Source organism: Coturnix japonica, chromosome 8 (genome assembly GCF_001577835.2).
Source record: "Coturnix japonica isolate 7356 chromosome 8, Coturnix japonica 2.1, whole genome shotgun sequence".
NCBI lineage: Eukaryota > Metazoa > Chordata > Aves > Galliformes > Phasianidae > Coturnix > Coturnix japonica.
Genome location: NC_029523.1, coordinates 9,748,143 through 9,771,738, shown reverse-complemented (window position 1 = coordinate 9,771,738; position 23,596 = coordinate 9,748,143). Strand labels below are relative to the sequence as shown.

Sequence of the window (23,596 nt, the reverse complement as noted above, 5' to 3'; positions counted from 1 at the left end):
GAAACACCTGGTTCTAAGTCTAACTGTCTTACAAGACATTACATAAGCTTCTTGGGCATGGAAGAAAATAGCAGTCTATCAGGACTGATGCATTAGAGATGTTTGAAAGCACACTCATACTTCTTATAAAGGCTTTCTGCCTTCTCATTATGTTTGTTATCAGGATTGCTGTCACAGTTTCAGCTGTGACAGTTTTTCTTCATAGTGTCTAACATCATGCTGTGTTTTGGTTTTAGGAGAAAAGTAAAAGGATGTTTAGCTGCTTGCTGGGTTAAACCACAACTGTACTTCATTCAGATGGTCGCTTATGTCCTTCTGAAACCACTCCACTCACAGCTATGCCAAGATGAGCATATCCAACCTGGAAGATCTGAGTATTCTCAGATTAGTGATGAAAGTTACACCCTAAATTGCTTATGTTGCCTCTGGAGCTTTACACACATCCGCTGTGGGCAATGAAAGCAAAATAAAGATACAGGACATAGAAAAAGACTGACATGAAACAGTCATATATTTATTCCTGAGAGGAGGAGACTCTGCCTTTATCTAAGTTGCTTTTTTTTGTCTCAGAGACAATATGTATCTTATCATTCCAGGTCTCATTTTCTATCACTGATTTCTCAGGAACTCATTTCAGAATGCTTTCATATCAAACTACAAAATAACCAATGAAGCTTTAACTGTCACGTTCTCCTGTACCATTCTGGTTTTCAGGCTATTCTGCTTCTGAAGAGAGGTTTATATCTTTAAAGACTGTACTGGAGGGGTGGTCAGAGAGCCGATGAATGTTTGGACAGTTCCTGGGATTTTAGCTGAGTTATGAGCAGGAGGTAAAAGATGCATTCCCTGAATTTCACCTGACTATAAACATATATATGAGAAAAGAAAATATGATGTCACATAACTATGCAATTAATTTACTATGTGGGGGTTATGGCTTAGTTCATACATGTTTTTACTATATATCTTATATGTTATGACTATATGTATATTCAGATCCTGGGCTGCTTCCTCTAATTATGTTTGTTTGCTTCTGTTCTCTTACACAGTACTCATACAAGAAAACAGTCTAGTTTCAGCACATTGGTGCTGACAGCCTGTATCCATATCAGGTTTGTTCTATTTCTGTGTCTTGGCTTATGGTAATATTTATTATTTTTTTGTACATATGAAAGACTGAATAAAGGACTGGTGTATTCTAGTTAAAAACTACTAAAGGGCAGTCTATTAAAAGTAAACTCTTTAAAAGGCTTTTCTCAGGAGAGAAAAGTGGGGAAAAAAAGAAAAAAAAAAAAGAATTTGTTTGATTTCCACTTTAATTGACAGGTAGGTTTTGTAAAGAAAATTCTGAATCTCTACTTACTGCACAGCCATCGTGAAGTGCTTTGATGTAAGGATTGTTGTCATAAGACATCTCTTCATCATTTGATCCTAAGAACCTTAGTGCTTTGTCATAGCTGTCAGATGAGGCATCATGCCAAGCTACGGACTGATGGCAGTTGTATGTGAAATTTTGTCTGGCAGAGGCGCTCAGTAGCTTAAGGAATGTCATTTGAACCATATTAATGGAATTGCCTTCAGCATCCAAATATGAAAGCTAAAAAATATAAGAAGTCACATGAATATTTGTGTTAAAATGCACAACAAAATTATTGTTGATGGAAAAACCACATAACCATCATTAAAAAATAAACCATCACAGCCCTTTTTAAGGGATTTCAAAGTTCAATAAAGCTATAACTCTGTAAATAGTTTTTCACATTGTTACAAAATATTTAGTATATATAGTATACATTTTTTTCTAATGGGAAAGACAGAGATTTACCCCTACCATATCATGTAAAATAGCAGAATCTCTTTGGGGATCTGTTTCTCGTTAATTAGAAAGTTATATCAGCTTGCACCCTCATTTTTCCATACTTAGTATGTTACCAGTTATCTAGACTGCAGCAGGAAATCAGTACTCCAGCTGCTTTAATGTAGTTAAGTGGTCATTTGTGGTCTGCCAGAAGCCAGATTCTCACCATTAGCTTTGCAGGTGACTGTTGGGGTTGTTGTGCATTTACAGTGCACTGGGACAGTACAGAGCACTCTCCAGCTGACCAGTGGCAAGAGGCCTTGTAGCTGTTCTTATATTTAGGGCAAAAGGACCAAGTGTGAAAAGTCTTAAGTTTGTTATTATCTCTGTATTTTAAGATTCCTTGGGACCTGTTGATCATTCATAACGCGTACTTGATTTGTGAATATTTGTATGTTGCAATCATCACTTACAAGTTTGCCACGCTTAAATTCACTAAACCAAGATCCTGGATTCTCCTTTGGCCATGATGAAATTCTAACCTGTGTGGTAGAGCAGTGGAGATGTAAGTATTTAGAACGTGGATTAACAGATAAGAAGGTTTTAAATTACCTGTAACAAATTTCACATAAGATAGTTAAAAAAAAAAAAAAAAGGCTCTTCTTTCTATGTTTTCAGCATCTTTTGAAGCTCTAAAATAGAATGTTTTTCTTGTATAGAACACCTTCAGATTCACTACTTTAAACTGAATCCAAGGTGATTGCTTATAAAGAGAGATAATTCTATTTAATACATAAATGACACTTAACAGATGACCAGTGTAAATCCCTATTATAAACTGCTACTGTGAGGAGTATCTAAATTAAGAGTTTTCATTGGTTTTGATGCTGATACTGTCTTTTAGATAATCATTTGAAAGCCATCCTCTACACAATATGCCCTTTAGAGGCCATTTATACCAATGAGTGAGGACACTCCCTGTTAATACTTTGTTTTATATCCAATTTGCCTACATATAAATGAACCCACAAGATAAATTAAGTATAACTTCAGTTGTCAAACTCTAGATCATGCATTTAAACCTGCTGCATAGCTATGCTGCATTCCAGAATGCAGTGAAAATTTTACAAGGACGTGCATAAAAGCACTGAGCTAAGGCAAAGGTGCCATGTGCTAATTCTGTGCACCATTTTACTGCTTTATCCAGATTTATGTAAATTTAAACATAATCAGAAAGATACATATATGAAAAATGTGACAGTGTAATTTATTTCAAGGTTGCAGTAGTATAGTGTTATCTGTCAACAACTGAAAACACAGATTGGTACTTACTCCTTCAGATTTCTTATCTGGGTAGATGCACGTTTCCCCACCTGCTGTGAAATTGCAGTACACTTTGAAGGAGTCTCCAGAACAACCCTGGTTAGGATCAATCCAATATTCCCCTAAAACAAATGAGAAAAGCCTATGAAAATGTAAATGGTAATTGGAAGACCCAGATTTTTTCACAGGAGGAGCAGTGAGGTATTGGAACAGGCTGTCCAGGGAAGTGGTAGAGTTGATGTCTCTGGAGGTGTTTAAGGAAGGGGTACACGTAGTACTTAGGGATGTGGTTTAGAGGGCAGTATTGGTGGTAGGTGAATGGTTGGACCAGATGATCTTAGAGGTCTTTTCCAATCTTTATGATTCTATGAACCTCTTGCATTTTGGTTTGTGCCAATTGCCTTGTGATCTGTCAATTCAGTTGTTTATAAAAAATAACACTGAGATCAAAGTCTATTTTTATCTACATCATTTTGTTTTCATTTAATTTCATTTCAAACGACTCTATTGCAGAATACTGCTAAGGGTTAGGAGGAACTGCAGTGACTCCAGTACAGAGGGGGAAGATCACAATGTGTGAAACATACATTACAGGTCTCAACTATTTAGCCATGTCACTATTTCAGCTGAAGGATAACTATACATGTGTTAATAGAACTCTCAGTACAGAGAGAGCTTTAGGCAGAAATAAACTATGGCCTAAGGCAGAGGAAGAAATTTGGAGTGATTTGCATACCTTTGTAGAAAGGGCCTGATTGTAGCTGTCAAGTACCTAAAGCTTCCATTCAGAGAAATGGAATTCTCAGGCAAAACTGTTTTTTGCTACTGGGTTGTGAGGCTGAATACAAGTGAAACTTTGGACTGTTTTAGGTGAACATTAACTAGTGCATGTTGAAGTCACATAGTGGGAAAAAGAGATTAAGCTTGCATGAAGCTTCCTATAGTTTTGGCTAATGTACCAGGTTGTGTTTTGGTTTGACTGGGATCGAGTTAATTTTCTTCTTGGCAGCTCATATAGTGCTATATTTTGGATTAACAATAAAGATAGAGCTGTAACACACCAGTATTTTAGTTGTTAATGAGCAGTGCTTACACAGAGTCAAGATATTTTCTGTTTCTCAAGCTGCCTGCCAGTGAGGAGGCTTGGAGTGCACAGCTCACCTAAGCAGACCGAAGGGATATTCCATACCATATGTTGTCATGCTTGTGAAACTGGGAGGGTTGGCAGGAAATTTGCTGCTGCTCACAGGCTGGTTGGATGTTGGTTGTCTGTTAGGGAGCAATTTGTGTTATGCATTGCTTGTTGTTTTTTTATCCTTTGTTTCCCTTTCCCCTGTTAAACCATATTCATCTCAAGCAGTAAGTTTCTTGAGATGAATATGAAGAGGTCTTTGGCCCTTCTGATTCTCTTTCACCTATCCAGACAGATGGAAGCTGGAGAGTGAGCAAGTGGCTGTATTGTGCTTGGCTGCTTAACAGCATTATAGTACAATAGATTGGCAGGGCTGAGAATTCATACCCTACAATGCTAGAGTAAAAGAAATCTGCGGATGAAAAAGAGCTGCAGTCAATCCAGGGTCCACTAAAAATGAGATCTTTAAAAAATCCATAATGATATTATATATAATGATGATTTCTATGATCTGGGTACTTATCTCTAGCTAATTTCACAGCAGAACAGCAAATTGCTTTCTTACACTAATGTTCTAATCCAGTTTCAGGCAAAAAGTGGAGGTTTAGAGGAAGCATGACAAATCCTTTCACTGGTTCTGTGTTCTTAATACAGAGCACAGACAAAGCACGTATGGTATTTTAACATTCTGCTGATTTGGGCTGTGTTTACTGTGTTTATTGGTCTTTCCTAACTGAAAGTCTTGCCTCTGCAGAATTTTGCATTTTAATGAATGTATTTACTTTTATTTTAACCAGAATAGAGTTACTTTGATATGAAGAAAGCTCCAAACAATAAGCAAATACTGCTAAATGAAGAAGACAAACGTGGTCTATAAAAGCATTCATCATTATGGAGGTACTGAATTGTAAAATATGTACTTTTCATATAACACGTACAATGCTAAACTATTCCTTATGGCAACAATCTGCTTTTATCTATCTAGACTGATAGCAGTAGAGTATTATTAAACTGTCAAAATCTATTTTTTCTTCCATTTAAATAAGAAAAGTATTGCTTTGAACTGGGAAAAAAAGTACCCATTGCAATAGAAATAAGTATGAAACCTGAAAACTTTGCAAAGGTTGGCTTTCACTTAAACTTTTCCACAGGAGTAAAATCAGTTTCAAAGAAAGATGAAAACAACAGAATAATTAAATAATTAAATGGTTAAATAATTAAATGAAAATAGTCATTCAGAATACGAAACTAGTTCCTGTTGCTCTGCATTTTATGCAGCTAGTGCTTAGCATTAAATGGTATGAGAGAAACTTGCACATCCATTTGCTAAGTGATATAGAACAAACAGTGGTCACACAGTAGACCAAATTATTGTTTCTAAGGATAAATGAAAAGTAATTTTTGAGAGTCCTATTCAATTATAAATTGCATACAATACCAGTGCTACTTCTTGTATTATACTAAGCTGAAGTATATAGGTACTAAAATAATTTTCTTTTAAAAGTTCTAAACTATTTCAGCATGCTGACGTTTGTGATTTTACTTCCATTGATTTTTCAGTCTTTCATCCCTTTCCAGTTTGGACAGGTCTGAAAGTACAAAGCCCATTTCTAAACAAGCAATGTTTTCAGCAGCTTGAAACTCTTATTTCTACAACTAGATCTGGTTATTTATTTAAAGAATTATGGCTTTTACCAACAGAATATCTCTACTCTCATGTTTATAAACAGAACACTTTTATACCTGCAAAAATTGATTTAATGGCATTGTTTGTTAGAAACTATATTAACTATCTACCAATAATTAATGATGCTGCCCAAGTTTCTTAGCAGATTATCATTTCAGCCATGATTGCCTTTGTCATGCAATATTAACATACCATCTGGGAAGTCTGGGTGGCAGAGCTGCAAGTCTTTGCAAGTTCGGGCTGGGTTGTTCTGGGTGCCCATTGGATACTTCATATGCTCAATGTCTTGCTTCAGTGAATTCAGTGAACCAAAGATCTCTTCCATGCCATCAGAATAATCCAGAATATTATCACCAGCATCTGCTACCATGTAATCAGGAGATCTTCTAGTCTTTTTGGGTGACTGGATTGGCAGTGGCTGGATTACTTCACCTGGAGGGCCCTGAATAGAAAAAAATTACATTTAGTGTTGATTATCCAGCTGCATAAATACAGAGAGGAAGACAATAAAACATGGCTTGTAGATGTTTTGGATAGGCTTTTTTTTTTTTTTTTTTTTCCTTCTTCCCCCTATTTATTTAACTTATTTCCTGGATAAGCAGTTGTTTTAATTCTTCCCTAAACATTCCTGTCTGGGGAAGAGTATGTTACCCTCACAGAAGTGTGTGTGTGTAGAACTTCTTTGTAATTTCCTTTATGTCTCCAGTAGTTCCTTGAAGAAGAGGCATAGCTTATTGCAAATAAAAACTGTGAGTGTTTCCAATGGTAAAACTTTAAAATTACACTTATGGTCTATAAACCAGTATTTTATTTCAAAATTTCACATATTTTATTCAGATTCTTACTGTTTTCACTCTAGATTATTATGCTATGAGATAGAAATAGTAGAAACAGAAAACTGTGGGAAACGAAAGTCATTCTGTTTTCTGTGCTTCAATAAGACACATTAAATAATCATTGGAAGTTTGTTTTTGCTTTCCTTTCTAAAATGTTGAATGGATTTTCGCAGAGCAAACAATGTATTTCTTTCTCTGGCAGATCTGTGTTTCCTGACAAATTAGTTTTCAAATAATCATTATTATTTTCCTTCTCTACAAGTTCACAAGTGCCATTTTCTATCTCCACCAAAGCTGTCATCGCAACTGTAGAATGTGCTTGCATCAAGAAAGGGTTCTTACTTACTGGAGGACCAGGTGGGCCAGGTAAACCACTGTCACCCTTTTGACCAGCAGGACCCTAAAAAGCGATGAAAGAAATGTGTTATTGGCTGTACTTCTTAATATTAAAAAATAATGTACACACAAAAATGAAGCACAAAACCAGAAAATATGGAGAATTACTCACGCTGGATCCTTTGGAACCTTTTGGACCTTGGGGACCCTATGGACAAGAACATAAGCATGTTGTTGGAATATATTCCATAAAACACGGGAGTGTTTTGAACAGAACTGGATGAAATTACTTACAGGTAAACCAGGCGGACCGGGGGGTCCAAGTGGACCAGCAGGACCAGAAATTCCCTAAGAAGCAATAAGGACAGAATTAAAGTATTTTTTTTTATACTGGAATGGGTTAAGAAATGTAGATTAATTGAGAAAGATCATCTTGCTAACTGTCCAGCCCAGGTTAATTTCCCTTTAGTCCCTTTGCTAGAGTCCAAAATAATTTTTAAATTTAAAATATACTCTGACAGCTTTAGTGTCTCTCATGATCCAGCATTTATAGTCATGATACTGTTCTCCTTTAGATAAACGTTAAAGCTTCATATTTTACGGCGAGCTATAAAACATAGCTTAATGACCAGAAAAAAAAGAGTCTGCTTTGGATAGTATGTAACAGGTCTGGTGCTGTTAGTTATCTGATACCTAACAGAGGCACACTGTTTCCTTCATCTGTGTCTGTCCTCCATCAACAGTCTGTGTCCTGGTTTTACCTTGTGTTTATACTATGCCTATGAAAGCTTTAAACTCTAGCTGGAGATTCTGGGTATAAATGTTTATAGTAACTTATAGTGTCTTCTGCAAGAAATACATACATGAAACTTGAAGGAAAGCAAAAGAGTGTTTTACTTACTGCATCACCTTTGGCTCCAGGAGACCCCTGTGGACCAGGAAGACCCCTATCACCCTTTTCACCTTGTTCTCCTGGAGGTCCAATCAGGCCAATCAAACCAGGATGTCCCTAAACAAGACAGAAGAAGGTAAAAACTTGATTTATAAAGTTGATGTGCTTTGTAAACACACAAATTAGAGCTTTCAAACGTCATCAGTTGATTGTTATCAATTCATTTGAAACTTTGGATAGTTGGCATTTGGATTTGGATATTATTATTATCAAGCTATGTATTATTCAGTGAAAGATTTAAGTTCAACACAGTCCTTTCTGAAATAAATGCAAAAATAGCAGTAAAAGTGGGTACAAATTTCATACTAACTTCCACACTTACATGCTAATATGATTATTTGTGGAAGCAAATGTGCTACTCTTATTACAGCAATATATAGAGCTGATCTACATATATAAGCAAAAATTGTAATTCATACGTTCATATAATTTTAATTCATTGTTCATATTTCTTTCACTATACATTTCTTCCCTGATACCCAAGCAATCAGTAGTGGGTTAGGACTGTATTAGAAAATGGTATCGCAAATCTCTGAATCCGTTATTTCAGAATAAAGCACTATAACTGTTACATGTTTACACCTTGTAGTTATAAAATGAAATTGGTACTTTTTTTTATTTCTGATTATTGTAAAAGCAAAGGTTCTCTTTACATCAGTGTCCTTGGGGCTTTCATTGCAGGAAAGAGTCCTGAGATCAATAGATTCTGAAAAGAGCAATCCTTTTCTTTCTACTTATCTCTGGGGTATCAGATGTTACTTAAAGCTTCATCATTATCATTAAGGCTATGGAAAGCTGACTGATGGATTACTTAGGGTATCTTGCTTTCTGATAAAAAAGAGGTGTATTTCTCTGCTAATTTTATACAGACTTATATACCAAGGCAGAATTACAAAGGCATAAACAAGGAATGAAGACATTCTCAAATACCTTCTCTCCTTTGGAACCTGGATCTCCTTTCAGACCAGGCAAGCCAGGTGGACCCTAAATAAATCAGAAGAAGTAATGTAAAAGTAAGTTGTAACATACTGTACTGATCAAGTTTTCCTGAAATATTTTAAAGGTAGTATAACTATTTCAGTAGAGGATGGTTGTGATTCAGAGCCCAAGATGACACTGGCATGCATCTTTAGAATGCCACAATAATGTTATTGTAACATACAACTTACTTTATAATTAGAAATCTATAAAGACTGTAATTATTAGAAATTTATGAAGAAGGAAAAGATCTACTAAATTCATAAACAGTACCAAAAGCATCCAGGAAATTATGTGATAAAGAAATTTTAAATTGAATTTTTGATGATTAGCTTACTTTTGATTGTGGTTACGTTATATGCTTTATTAGTACTTCCACCATAATTGCTGTACCTATACAGTTGTAAGACAGTAGTATGTACTTCTGCAGCCCTTTATTTCGTAAGAGAGTGGAGACAATCCCTTAATTTTTTTTTCTTCCAGGTTACAACAACTCAGCAAATGAGGCTGCTGATTGTAACAGCTCACTGATATTGCCTTCTTGAAGAACTACCTCATGCTTTGATTCTGTACTTCAGATATTGTCTTGGGATTACAATTTCCGTGATTTACAACCTGAAATTCCTGCATGACAGTGAGTAATGCAGTTAAATTTTCTGAATATCCAAGTTCTTTCTACTCAACTTTGCAAGCTTAATGTCATTGAGGTATGATAGCTCCAGTGGTATGTACAAACATATGGTTTACCAATACTTTTGTAAATTTGCTAACATTCACACACACAAAAAAATGCAGCTCCAAGTGTAACGTCTCCTATTTTATTATACTGGCCCACAATATCAGAGACAGATCTTGGTGGTATGACAGTACAGGCTGAACCTTCCCACTAATATTCCATTACATTTTGCTGCTTTGTGACAAATGGCAGCACAGGAGCAGTCCAACAAAATGGCATCTGACATGGAAGTCTGTATGAAGCAAAGATGTGTCCTTTGCTCCATGATGAAAAAATTGCACACACTGACATGAATAAAAATGTTGGCATCAAAGAGTGGACGATAGCACTGTAAGGTGGTAGGTGATGCATTTCAGCAGGTGACAGTGATGTAAAAGACAAGCTAGGTTCCAGATGGCTATTAAAAGCCATCATATCACAAAATGAAAGCTATCTCCATCAGCCCATCCATATAAGTTGGCTAATGGTGGTGGCTACGGTAAAAAACAAAAACAAACAAAAAAACCCCATTGTTTTGTAGCCGTGAATTTTCTCTATCCAATAGTGTTTTTGTGCTCTTTGTATCCATTGTAGTTTCTATGGAAATGAATAGAAAGCCTTTCTTTTAGAGTAGCCTATATACTCAGGTTTTGCTGTAGTCTGGGTTATTCTGAACTCCATTAGAATCTCCTATACTCTCTCTCATAGGACTACCTTAGAGAGATTTCGAAGTGATATCTTTTTATACTTTTTTATATTTATGTGAACTTTGTTTTATTAATAGTATATGCAAAGCTTCATAAATCTCCTTGGGGTTATTTTTTCTCCTCCAAGTTAGTTTTACTTTTATTTCAATCCTGATTTAAGATTTTAGAGGAATTTTTGGGAGATTTGAGGAACTTTCTGATGTTTGTATGAATAGCCTTGCTAGTTTTCTATAATTTGTACAGAATGAGGTGAAAAATTCAGGCTGTGTATATGCAAGCATGAGAAAGGTATTCATTTCTCAGAGGCTATTAATCTCACACTAACATGTAGGCATTAGGAGCTGAGCTGCTGAAGTAAGTCAGTAACTCATTGCTATTAGTCTCTTGCTTGCAGTAGATATCTGTGAAGTTATGATACAAACAGTAATAAGTGACCTTTACAACCTGGCACAGTTTCAAGAAGTGCTGTAACACTCAATGTACAAAATATTATTCAGTGTCTATTCTTTCCATCTCTACTTCAGAATGTCATTAGATGCAAAAGCGTAGGAAAATACATAATTCATGAATAAAGGCTCAAATTGTAAAGCTTCTGGAATACAGAATCAGACATTCTCACCTGCAGTGTGTTGAGCTCTACTTCAAATCTGCTCTCGTACCGTTCTCCTGTTAGTAAAACTAGTGGGAAGGAGGGAAGGATGGAGACCTAACCTCAACAACAAATAAATAGAAACTCTACTTTCTTAAAATCCAATATAAATTCTAAGTTGCAGCATCTAAAAAAGATCTTCTTGAGCAGAAAGGAAGCCAGGGCGTTTGGGAGTATTTTAATTCATTCATATACTCAGCTTCGGATTTGAATTGAATACCTAAGTTCTCAAATGTTGGAAGAGAAATCTTGATGCATTTGGATGCTTGATGCTTCTGGTGGCTGGTATGAGAAATGGATTTTTATTACTGATGAATTCAGTTCAGGATTTTTATTATTATTATCATTATTTTTATTTTTTTTCCCCCCCCAAGAAACAATTATAACCAAGGAGATTTCAGTCCCATTAGTTATGTGCCTTGTGCCATTCATTTGTAAACTGGGCAAATTATTTAATGTGTTCCTTCATTGGAAGCATAAACTCTTTAGAGAGGGTATTTATTATGGATTTAGCACAGGGCTGTATTTTCAGTTTTTCACTCTTTAATTAACATGCTGGCCATATTGTTTGGGTATTAATTTCTGCATAACATACTGAATATGAACATCAGCATTTTGTAGCTTGTGCCCACAGTGTTGTTTGTTTTTTTAGCTTTGTAGAAAAGTTTACTAAAATAGCAAGTGTAGAAAGAAATAATGATATAATCTGGTAGTATGTTATATTACCTAAAAAAGTTCATTTGTTCTAATCATATTATAAACACATAGCAAAATTTACTTGACTACTTTGCATCAAGCTAACAGGAATGTATTTTGTCCCAGTTTTACAGCAATTAGACTAGTGGGTAAAGCCAATTTACAAAGCTGTACATTTACTGTAACTTGCCTTACACTACAACCAGAGCACTAAGAGAACCTCAATACATACTTTAGAACTAACAGGCTGCTGTCAAATTTATAATTCAGAAATGATATAGACTCAATTCTAACTGAAATGCCAAATAAATAAATAGATAAATAAATAAACCTCATGGAAGGTAAATTTGGTTTTATCCAACAGTATGGCTAAAATCACAGTTTCATTATTATATTCACAGGAGCAGCTAATCTTGCTCTGATAACTATTTTATTTGATGTCTTCCTGTTTGATCTGTACTGCTTACGTATTAGCAATGATAAATATTTTATCAGTTTCACAGTTGTAGCATTCAATGCCTACTGCAACATTATAAAAGAATGTTAATGTAAAGACTACTAATATAACTTGAGAGCATGAAGAAAAGGAAAATGGCCAATGAATTATATAATGCCATTCAGCTTGCACTGTTGACAACCAAAGCTGATATTGTCGTACTGCTATTCTGTGTTCCACAGAAACATGATATGCAGCTCGAACTGATGCCCTAGAAACTGGGAGCTTGTTTCACTCAGACCCTTTCAAACACTTTGCTCATGTATTGTATTTCCTGGGTCTGCCACAGTGAACAATGGACAGGTCACTGTTCATTTTTATAAAACTTGCATGGTTTTTTTTTCTGATGCAGGAGTCTCTTTCTGGGCTTACCTCTAATTTATTTATTTTTTCTCTGAAGCATAGGTATGATCTAATCTTTTACCCTAGGAATAATGTTTTCACTGGCAGTCACTAAAATCAGTGCATGCAAAATATTACCACTGGAAAGGAAACAAAAGGATTTAATGTGTTAAGATTTGCTGATGCGGGGACAGAAGTTTTATACTACCTTGTTCCACTCTTCAGCTGGTATAAATCAGCTGCATTTAACACAGCTGCCTACTAAAGTAGAGCAGTAGAATGAAGCAAGTCATAGATATCAATTTCTGACAGGGCAGAAAAATAGCAACTTTGTTCTAGGAAGTAACTTACACATTTGTTTCTCTGTAATATGCACAGACATGTTAATGGTGTGTTTTAAAGTGTGCTTTTTCTGTTTTGGCACTGAAGAGAAGCATACTCACCAGAGGCCCAGGAGGGCCATCCTGACCAGGTGCTCCAGGTAGACCTTGCTCTCCCTAGAGAAAATATAAAATTTGCTTTACTGGAGAATATACATTAAATGAAACATTTAACATATTATATGCTCAGTTTACTCACCACAGGACCAGGAATGCCCCGGAGACCTTCAGGGCCAGGTTTTCCTGCTGGTCCCTGAGGACCAACTGGACCTGTTTTTCCAGGAGCTCCTTCTGCACCAGGTTCACCCTAGAAAGAAATAAGAGCTCAAAAAAGAATAGTTGACTAAACCTGCATGATAAATGCAAAGGGAAAGTTTCTTTGTTCCATTTTTCAAAAGTTATTCTAAAACAGTGTTCCAGAATGTTTGACTGAATGAAACAGTGACAGCTTTGTATAAGCCATGGGGTGCCAGAAAAGCATGCTTATCCTTATTTTTCACAGGAGGCAGTTAAGTTGGGCCTGCACTACTGATAGTCCACTATGTACTCTGTTATGTACTGCTATTAATTTTGGGTCTTAATTTGGATTTTAGCATTTACCTGTTGCTATTCTGGTAAGTTTAACACACTCAATGACTGATAAGCGACTTACTTGTAATTTACAAATAGTTCATATTTCCATGCCTCTTAAAATATATTTCCATATATTACCTTTGCACCTTTTTCACCTTGTCTGCCTTCAGCTCCAGTTGCTCCAGGAGGTCCCTGTGAAAGAGGAACACTAAGCTTATGATCTTAGTTCTCTACAATATTTCCACAGTGAGAAAAATTGGAAAGTGCCATTATAAGCATTAATAAGTAACAACTACTTTAAAATAATCTTATTTATTTCTTTACATTTTATTCACAGCATGGAAATTTTGTTCTGTCAAGTCAGCTTTTTTTTTCCCTTCATAAATTTTTAAGGCATTTTATAGCATCTAAAAGAATATGCATTACCTAGCACATTAGACAGGATAAAGTTGAAAATAAGCATATACTTTGGAACAAAATTAAAACAGAATATAAGAGTAAAATACTTATTTATATTTACAATAAGAGTTTTAGACTCCCTTTTCGTTGTATTATTTCTATTCACTGGTTCAAAAGATCTGTCATATAATGCATATACAGCATATACTTTATTCTCTAAGTGAGGGATGGGCCATTTAATTAAAAATATTGTATTTATATATATATGTATATATATATATGTATATATATAGGGATTTTTATATATATATAAAAATATAATATATTATATATATATATATATAAAATACACAAAATACACCCATAAATATGAAATAGAAAAAAAAAAAAAGACTAATGGTCTTTAGGAATGAAATAAAGATTCAAAGAATGCTCAGTAGTGGGTTTCCTGCTATAGCTCTACAGAAGTTGTATTTAAGAAGGGAGAATGTGGTATTGAAGGATGATACAGAAATAGAATGAGGTTTAGATGTAGGCCATAAGACAGGAGTTAGAATACTCCAGCATCACTCTGACTACCTGTTGCTGACATCACCCATCTTTCAGTTTTTAAGGTTTCAATGAAAAATTAGAAGACTTTTTTCTTTCAAAACATACAGAACTAATGTTCAGGTTAGGGAATTAAAATTTAAAGCTTCATTTGTGAAAGATGCAGAATCTAGAATCTCCCGTACTGTTTTAAAAATGCCTCTCATACATATACTTAGTTTAGAAAACAAGGTTAATTTTCAGCCTGGGAAATATCTTTATTACAAGTGGCTACTTCTTGCCAACTAATGAGCAGCTTAAGGCAAAAGGAGAGTTATCAAATATGAGCTGATTTTCAGAATCTATAAACTAACTACCTAAGAATCATCTATTCATTAATTCAACAGTTTGTAATTTAGGAAAAAAAAGTTCTAAGGAATTGCAATTTAAAAAAAAGCCAGTCATCGCCACTGACTTCTTTTTTCTTTATTAAAATAGGTGAAAAGAATACACTAAAATACATCACTAAGATATTCTTAATTTTACAGGTATCCTTTGTGAACTCAAATCTCACTTTGATTTTACAGTAATTTTTTTGTATGACATGAATTTAGTCCACACTTTTTACAGCCTGACATATTTAATAGTCCACTATTATTGAACACATACCTTGAAGACAATTCCACCAGATTTAATCTAATTCTGGAAAAATTGCATTCCTTTTATAAGTATTTACATAAAAGTATATTAAAATAATTCATTTGATTCTAACACTAAGCTTTCTCTATGGTGGAATTGAACATCTGCAGTATTGTATTCACCTTTTGGCCAACAGAGGTAGTTCAGGTTTTCCATCTAAGGTAATGCAAAATGAACTGAATTACCCACGGTAAATGAACTCTGTTCATTTGATGTTGTTGTCAACAGATTGTTCCCCTTGGTACTTATAAAGAATGCAAGCATTAAAAGACTTAATTTTAACTCTTCAGTGTACAGAGAAATTAAAAAGACCCGAACATTGAAAGCCACTTGCTGATTCTTTTCAAATGAAAGAACAATTTGCGTGAATACTGTATCAGTAATAATTTCTGATGCATATACTTGTAATTGTTGAGTGGATCACAATTTGTAGAGATAACAAAGAAAATTATTAGCAGCTGCATAAATACACTCAAGAACATTTTAGAAACAAGGTGTTTTTTTGTTGTTGTTGTTTTAGTTTTTTTACATGAAATAATGTATATGCTCATTCTCTTTACTGCTCTCCTTTCATTCAAACTGATGTGTCCGTTACAATCTACCTTACCTAAGATACTAAATATGTTTGTGTGGTACTTTGTATTTGAGAAATATAATCTCCTAATAACCCAGAAATGCAGCTGCATTTGAAGTAGCAGTGCTAAAAACACTTTGATCACTGAATTAAAAATACAGTGAATCAAGATTGCTAAACAAAGACGGAAGATTCATTGTCAAACAGTGCCAGTACTGCACTACGAGTAAAGCCTTCTAACAGGCTGTAATGGCTGGTGTGGCACAGATGGTGCTTCTACACTGAAAGACTGCTAATTGCTATTTAACATGTCTTCCTCCACTTGTATTTTTGGAGTGTCTAATAAATTTTAACTGACAAAAGATTTCAATATCAATTATTTACAATAATTCATGGCACACCACCCTAGCTGCCATGGTGACTGTTAAGACTGCTACTCTACAATTTGGATGTGTTGCCTTATGGAGAACAGAAAAGACAAAGGAACTCATGCAGAAAGAAATGTGTCCTCAATTTTTCTTATATGAACCTATTAGAAATTTTGTTCTCTCATATTCAAAATTGTCATTAAAATATTCTAATCTGTAGTTTATAGCCACTAGCCATCTGACTATAACCATGATTCTCAATACAGTAAACCATTTCATTGGTCTGTTAAGGTAGGAACTTAGATTGCCATATTTGGTAGGTGCTTACTGTATTTTTAATCAGAAAAATCACTTTTAAGAGATGTGTGCATCTTGCTGGGGAAGATGGAGACAGAAAAACAAACAAACAAAAAAATAGGTGGAATGTTGCTTTCCAGTAATATTTCCAGAACTGCGCCTTCAGTGATAGCAGTCTTACTACTGAAATGGTGCATCTGGATGAAATGACACTTCCTGGGGCTTTTTGTTGAAACTGATTCTTCCATGCAACTGATGAAGACTAACAAAGCTCATCTTTTGCATTCTTTTTGCCAGCAAAGTAATGAGCCTAAAGTCCTTTGCAGTTTTTTTCTGGTAGAACTTCAACACAGTACAGACTCCCTGCAAGCCTGAAACATTCAGGTACTCAAGTGATACAGAATCTGACTCTACAAACTACTTGCTTCTGTATTCAGGAATTATGACAATATGTTTTTCCTTTACACTATGCATAAACTGGATTTGTATTAAAACATGTGACATTATATTTGAATTTTTAATTTTATCTAGCTACAGAACCAATATATTCAATTTATTAGGAATGAGCTACTGCCTTTCCATACAGTAAAACAGGATGTAGAACAAACATACTAATTGAAATATGGACTGACTGAATATGAGCAGTTCTATTGATAAGGCTGTTAATGCTATCACAATCTTCTAATAAAATTATCAATGTTGCAAGTTTGTAGAGCAAATAGATCATTGTGTAGAATAGATAAAGCTAATGAGGCATGTCAGTTCACTCAAGCCCATTACACTGAGCATTTTTTTTTACATAGCTCTCAACTTAAATTCAATGGTGCTCTTTTTTTTTTTTTTTTTTTTAAGTGTAAAATCAGCATCCAGTCACTGTCTGAAACAGACCCAAAGGTTGGTGCATCTACCTACTACAATTCTGTAAGTATATCATTTACTGGGTTTGATTAGCTGTATTTGTAAAGTCTGTAAAGCTTCAAAGAGTTTATAAATAGTGAAATAGCTTCATATTCTACAGAAATGTCTCACTGTTGATGTTAAACATCAAGGGGATGACAAAGATTTTCACATAAGTTGCATTTTAATTATTCCATAGGCTAAAGACACAAAAGCAGTCACTTCCTTTCTTATCCCTGCTAGCAGTCATGTATCCGTGGATGATGTGTTGTTATTACTCTCATTGTCACTCACTACAGTCAGCACGCTAGCAAAAATTCTGGTTCTTTTTTACCCTAGCACATACTGAATTCACTTGAATGAGAAGACAAATCATAGTTACAGACAAGGAATATATTCTTCCCTATACGTTTTTGTTCTTGACATTGATCAAAGAAATTCTTCTCAGCTCTTATGAAGGAATTACTGTAAGAGGACTGTCTTTAACTCTACTGAGATAAATGAGAAAAAATAATCAAAATGGACAGATGTGCTAATCTGTTGAGTGGGCTGAGTGTGGACTCTTCCACTATTTTCCATGTTCAGCCTGCCCGCAGTTGCTAGTTCCAAACAACTGAACACAAGATTTGTCCTTTGTCAGTACTTCACTGGTAACTGCACTCTTGACTGTAAATTCTCCAGGTTTTTTGTTGCCTTTTTGATCTCAAGCTGTATACAGACGACTACACCAAACATACATTTAGAGTTATTTTCCTTTTGATGCTATATATTTTAACAAACCCATTTTTAACTGAAATAGCCAGATCCTCATTGCTCAAATCAGATTAAATCTTTTGCAGGACTCATGTTAAGGAGTTTTCTCTGCTGTTTGTATTTTTTATTTCTCATGTTCCTAAAAGAAACCTTAAACTTCATATATGAAGTATCACAACATGGAAAACAAATACTGAAATATTCTGAAACATAATATCTTTGAAAGAGAGATGTACTAGAGACAATTAGAAATGACTTACTCTCTTTCCAGGTGGACCAGGTGGGCCAGCTTCTCCTGAAGGACCTGGTGGACCCTATAGTGGAAAGCAAAAGGCTCAGTGGTAATAATATATAAAATCATTTTCTTTCTTAAATGCAACAAACATCTGCAACATCTCCTTCAATGGACAGAAACTAATTATCATACAAAAGCAATACTTGCTTAATCAGCAAGTACTTTCTTAGAGTCATCTTTTGCAGTTTTTAACAGGTTTTGTACAAAATGCAAGTACTCTTTTTTCTTGTTTAAAACAAAACATTTCATCTCTGGAAGTGGCTGCACAGAAGTAATGTACAGTGTACTGACTAACTCAATTAGGAGTATTTCTTGCTTTCTCAGGTGCTGAAGCTGTTACTTTTCCTGTAATTTTTAGTAGCTTCTGTAAGTTAGCTGCCCAATAAGTTGCTTTCTATTGAAAATATTTTGCAATGACAGACATTTGACTCCCCCACATAGGTATGCTATTCTTTTAAATATTTCAAGTCTACTAAACAGTTTGATAAGTTTTTCTTCATAAGCACGACACTCTAAAAGTACTTTAAAGTGAAGTTAGATATATAGATGCTCATCCTGAGCTTTTCAATTTAAACCCTGGTTTATAACTTAGTTCTAACCATATGTTGGATTACTAGCTTTTTTTTTTTTCACATTGTACTGTATCGAGTATTTCCCTGATTCTCTGAAATTCCAGAGCTGTAAAGAGACTTTCCAAAAAGGAAGCCCTAGATTTTTGCAGAAAAATTTAAATTCACAATGCTTTAACATAGGAATCTCCAGAAAGTTGAAGTATTGATTAACATTGCTTAGGTAACTCTTAGACTTCATGTGAAATACAGTAGAAATTCCAAGATTTAGATTCACTTCATGAAGTGAGCTCCTGGAGACTATTTGGGTTCAACATTACTTTTTTATACTAATAGCTGCTCTCATTTTAATGCATCTCAGCAGCTATTGCACAAATCTTTAACAAACTGTTTATTTCTCCTTCTAAAAGAAGTTGACCTCTTGCTTTTGATTGTATCTATTATATAGGTAATTCATTCTAGTTCTACAAGGAAATAAGGAGGTTTTTCAGTACAATACAAAAAGAATCTGTTTAGAAAATATTAGTTGTGTATGAATTTATAGAAAACACTGATTCAGCAGAAGGTTCTTTCTCAGCAAAGGGGAAAAGATGTAGCTAAAACAAAATGACAGAAACAACTCACCGGTTGACCAGGATCACCATCTTCACCCTTCTCTCCACCAACACCATCTTGACCCTACAGAAATCATGTGAAAATAAAAAAAAGATACAAATTCAGATAAATTCAGTAACTTAGTTTCATATATGAATATAAGAACACTTTTTTTTTTCTTTTTTTTTTTTCAGAGAATTTTTCTACAGACCCTCATTGTTAAAACTTTTTAAAGATTTCTGATTTTTTTTTTTTTTAAGTAGGACTTAAGAAATGTATTAATGGCTGAAGAAATAAATCTGACAGGAAAAAACCTCCTTTCTAAAACAAGAAGAGATGGAGGAAACTGCAATTGAATGCAAACCACGTCCAGGACCTAAAACTGCTTTTCAACTATACTTACAGCTGGACCAGGCTCTCCAGGGGGACCAGGATCTCCAGGAAAACCAACTGGACCCTAAGTAAGTCAGGAAAAAAACAAAGAAGATGCCATCAACAGAGATGAAGGTAACAGTCATCAGAAATATTTTGTTAAGAATTTAATAAGTTTAGTCTAAATGTAGAATTTAATCTATAGTTCTATATGTAGCACAACTTCAGCAGTGTTTCACTGTGCTTTGTGTTAAAATTATCAAGCTTACTTACTGGGTTACCCTTAGGCCCATCATCACCTGGAGGTCCTTTAGCACCTGGTGGTCCAGCTGCTCCAGGTGGACCAGCCTCACCTTTTTCTCCCCTTTCACCTTTTGGACCCTATAGAAGACACAAGAACAAAAAAATATTGCCTAGGAATTGAATGGCTAAAGAAAGGTTACAGTGGCAAAACTGTTTTTCAAATCTGTGCAATGCTGTTCCGCATTAGATACTGGTATGTGAATGGGAAATTAGGCCCTCAGCCTCAGATTGGAAAATCTCTTAACCTCAGGTCTGTGTATAAACGTCTGCAACCAGACGTGAGTCTGAACCTATTCTGCATCAATGAATTGCTTCTATAGAGAAAAAATATGCATATCAAAGCTAGTACTCTTTTAGGAAGTCTTCACAGCTTTGTCACATCTTACTATAAGTTGTGGCTATAGTTATAAAGAAACTGTTTGCATTTTAAAAGAGTAAGAATGTTCTTCACTGAAAATTTAAACACAAAAACACGAGTAATCTCGTTAGATGTTTCTTAAAGTAAGCACTACCTTACGTCTTTGTTTACTGTGACACGGATTAATAAGACAAAACCAAAAGACTCACAGATGTTCCAGATTCCCCAGGAGGTCCAGGGTTACCAGCTTCTCCAGGTTCGCCCTATATATGAGTGAGGATAAACTGATAAGTAGGTATTAGGTAGAATATTTGAATGAATCTGCTTCTATTATTACATATTTTTTGCATGCTTATTCATGGTAACAGCTTACAGGAACTTGTCTCTTACTGACTCTACCTAAAGGCAATTGGGACACATTTTTTGTAGAACTGGAATTTGAAATTTTAGAAACAATCTTTCAAATGAAGCTTCTACTGAGACAGGGAGACTAACTTTCCCTTCAGGCTTTGGAACATATTCCCCTTTATTATCCCATATATTGCAAATTTCCTGTTTGTCTTTTTCCTTTCTGGGCACAGAAAAGCCAAAGAAGTACAAATATTGTGTGTGTGTGTATATATATATATTTCTCTCTATTATAATATATATTTTTGCTTGGAGGCAAATGCTTACAAATATGACAATACTAATTTGAAATTAATTCTAATAGAGTGGAAACATTATTGCTGGAGCTACTCTTAAAAGAAATAATTATATAAAGAAAAACATATAATAATAACATAATAGAATAAAGTTTGTAAAGCTTTCATCGAAGGTCACAAATGAGTACGTTCTGTATTCACTGGTGATGGAAATTATTTAATATATGAGATGGCTTTGAGAAGAACACCATACAAAGAAAATCTATACAAAATCTATTTATATCTCTATATAACTATCTGTATTAAATATACACACATACACACACACACACACACATATATATATAATATAATATAAATCTCTCTCCCTACATGTATGTATATTTGTAAAAAAGATAGTAGAGATGCTCTATCTAGCAGAGCCTACAGTGTAGACCAAATTCAGTACAGCCCTTCAGTAGAGGCTCTCCATTGAAGGACTAATTGAGTGACATAAGACACACCAGATTGTGCCAGGTCTTGCCTGACAAGCACCCCCGCCAGTATAAATCCCCTTCATGCTTCTCAAAGAGTAAGTTCATTTCTGCCTTCCTGACAAAGGATATTTTAATTTACGATTCACACTTGTTTTGAAAGCAACTCTTTACCCTGTCCCTTGACTAACTCCTTTTATGGTATCTTGCTATGAGAGAAAAGTTGGGCTTGTTTTGACTTATTGACCTCACTAGTGACAAGTGACAGAATGAGGGGAAATGGCCTCAAGTTGCACCAGGGCAAGTTTAGGTTGGATATTAGGAAGAACTTCTTTACAGAAAGGGTAGTTAGGTATTGGAATAGGCTCCCCAGGGAGGTGGTTGAATCACCATCCCTGGATGCGTTTTAGAGCCGTTTGGATGTGGTACTGAGGGATATGATTTAGTGGAGGTTTTTTAGAGTGAGAGTACTGGTTAGGCGGTTGGACTTGATGATCTTCAAGGTCTTTTCCAACCTGGGTAATTCTATGATTATGTGATTCTAAACAGTCAGTTAATATGTCTGGAGAACGTAGTGCTCCTGGGATCTCGGGGATCCCTGCTATAGCACACATGTTGAAACTGGCAGATTGAGGCAGCCCACATGAGCTCACTACACAGTAAAACCTCAATAAGCAACAGTATGGAAGAAAGCAAAAGTAGAAGGGCAAGGAGATTTCAAGATGTTCTCCTCTAAGGGTGTGTGCGGAAGAGGCACTTGTGTAAAATGAGATCAGTTACAATTTAATCTGACATTAATCCTTTAAAATCATATATGACTTTATAATAAAGATGTGACTCTTCCCATATGCAGTTCTTGACAGAATTTCAGCAGCAATGTCTTTAACAGAAATTCTTAGCTACATGTCAGCATCATGTAATTTCATGGACATGATTAGTTTTTAAAAACTCCCTTGTATTATGTGAGCAGAATGATTTGTATCAAGACAGTAGTTTGGAAGTCTATTCCATATTATTACAATTTCTAGAAAGCTGTGCATTGAAAGCACAGAGACAGTGGATGGAAAGCTATCACCTTTCAGTTAATTTGTGGAACATGGCTATTGATTTTCTAAAAATGAGACCCCCTTGCAATTGACTGGGTAGTGAAGAACTTTTGGTTACTCTTGGTTACTCTTTCATTCCTTTTTGCCACCCTCACAAAATAAATAATACTAAAAAAAAAAAAAAGAATTGGGGATTTAGGAGATGATCTTTTGTCACATAGGTATGCATGTGTGACAGTACTACATATTAGGGCTCTGTACAGAGGTAAATTTAATCAAGAAAAATTCTATAGTTGTGTTACATTTTCTGGGAGGGCTTACTAGCAAATTGGAGAAGCAGAAAAAAAGAATATAAATCTTAGGGTGAAAGCTTGTTTTAACTGGTTTTGGTTGAGTGTAAGTCACAAGACTTCTAGACTGCTCTATGGATATAGGCATTTATAATGCAAGGCTGCATGCACATTTGTACTGCAGATGTTTCTGAACATTTAGACTTTTGTATGGACAACTGAGGACCCAACAAGATAGTTCAAAATACATGACACTACATGTGACAAAAATTGTTGGTAATTTGTCAAATATCAAAATATCTCCTTCTAGTTCAATCTTTCAAATGTGAAAATGAGCAAATCTATTTCACTAATCAACAGTGACATAGAATGCCAAAATATTTTTCCACATTCTACTATCAGCAATGCATTGTATTATCTACAATATAGGTCTTTCCTGGAAGGGATGCAGAGACCAAAGCATACTGACATAATAGGAAAAGCATGAGGGAAGAAGAAGAAAAGGTATGTTGTGTTTAAAAGCCTGAACAGTCTTCC

General features: G+C 35.0%; 1 protein-coding gene across 5 annotated transcripts in view; it reads right to left on the bottom strand.

Moving 5' to 3' along the window:
• The window catches only part of COL11A1 (collagen type XI alpha 1 chain), a 121,798-nt gene that overhangs the window by 2,189 nt on the left and 96,013 nt on the right, over positions 1-23,596 (bottom strand). For 4 of the 5 annotated variants that reach the window (XM_015869908.2, XM_015869905.2, XM_015869906.2 and 1 more), the window contains 17 exons: positions 20,816-20,869; positions 20,219-20,326; positions 19,977-20,030; positions 19,604-19,657; positions 18,376-18,429; positions 13,739-13,792; positions 13,227-13,334; positions 13,091-13,144; positions 8,995-9,048; positions 8,014-8,121; positions 7,407-7,460; positions 7,285-7,320; positions 7,123-7,176; positions 6,133-6,382; positions 3,131-3,243; positions 2,272-2,340; positions 1,364-1,597 (listed from right to left, as the gene is read on the bottom strand). In XM_015869908.2, coding sequence (XP_015725394.1) covers positions 1,364-1,597; positions 2,272-2,340; positions 3,131-3,243; positions 6,133-6,382; positions 7,123-7,176; positions 7,285-7,320; positions 7,407-7,460; positions 8,014-8,121; positions 8,995-9,048; positions 13,091-13,144; positions 13,227-13,334; positions 13,739-13,792; positions 18,376-18,429; positions 19,604-19,657; positions 19,977-20,030; positions 20,219-20,326; positions 20,816-20,869 — 1,512 coding nt within the window. The remainder of the gene's footprint in view (positions 1-1,363; positions 1,598-2,271; positions 2,341-3,130; positions 3,244-6,132; positions 6,383-7,122; positions 7,177-7,284; positions 7,321-7,406; positions 7,461-8,013; positions 8,122-8,994; positions 9,049-13,090; positions 13,145-13,226; positions 13,335-13,738; positions 13,793-18,375; positions 18,430-19,603; positions 19,658-19,976; positions 20,031-20,218; positions 20,327-20,815; positions 20,870-23,596) is intronic. The other variant, XM_015869907.2, reaches the window with a different exon arrangement.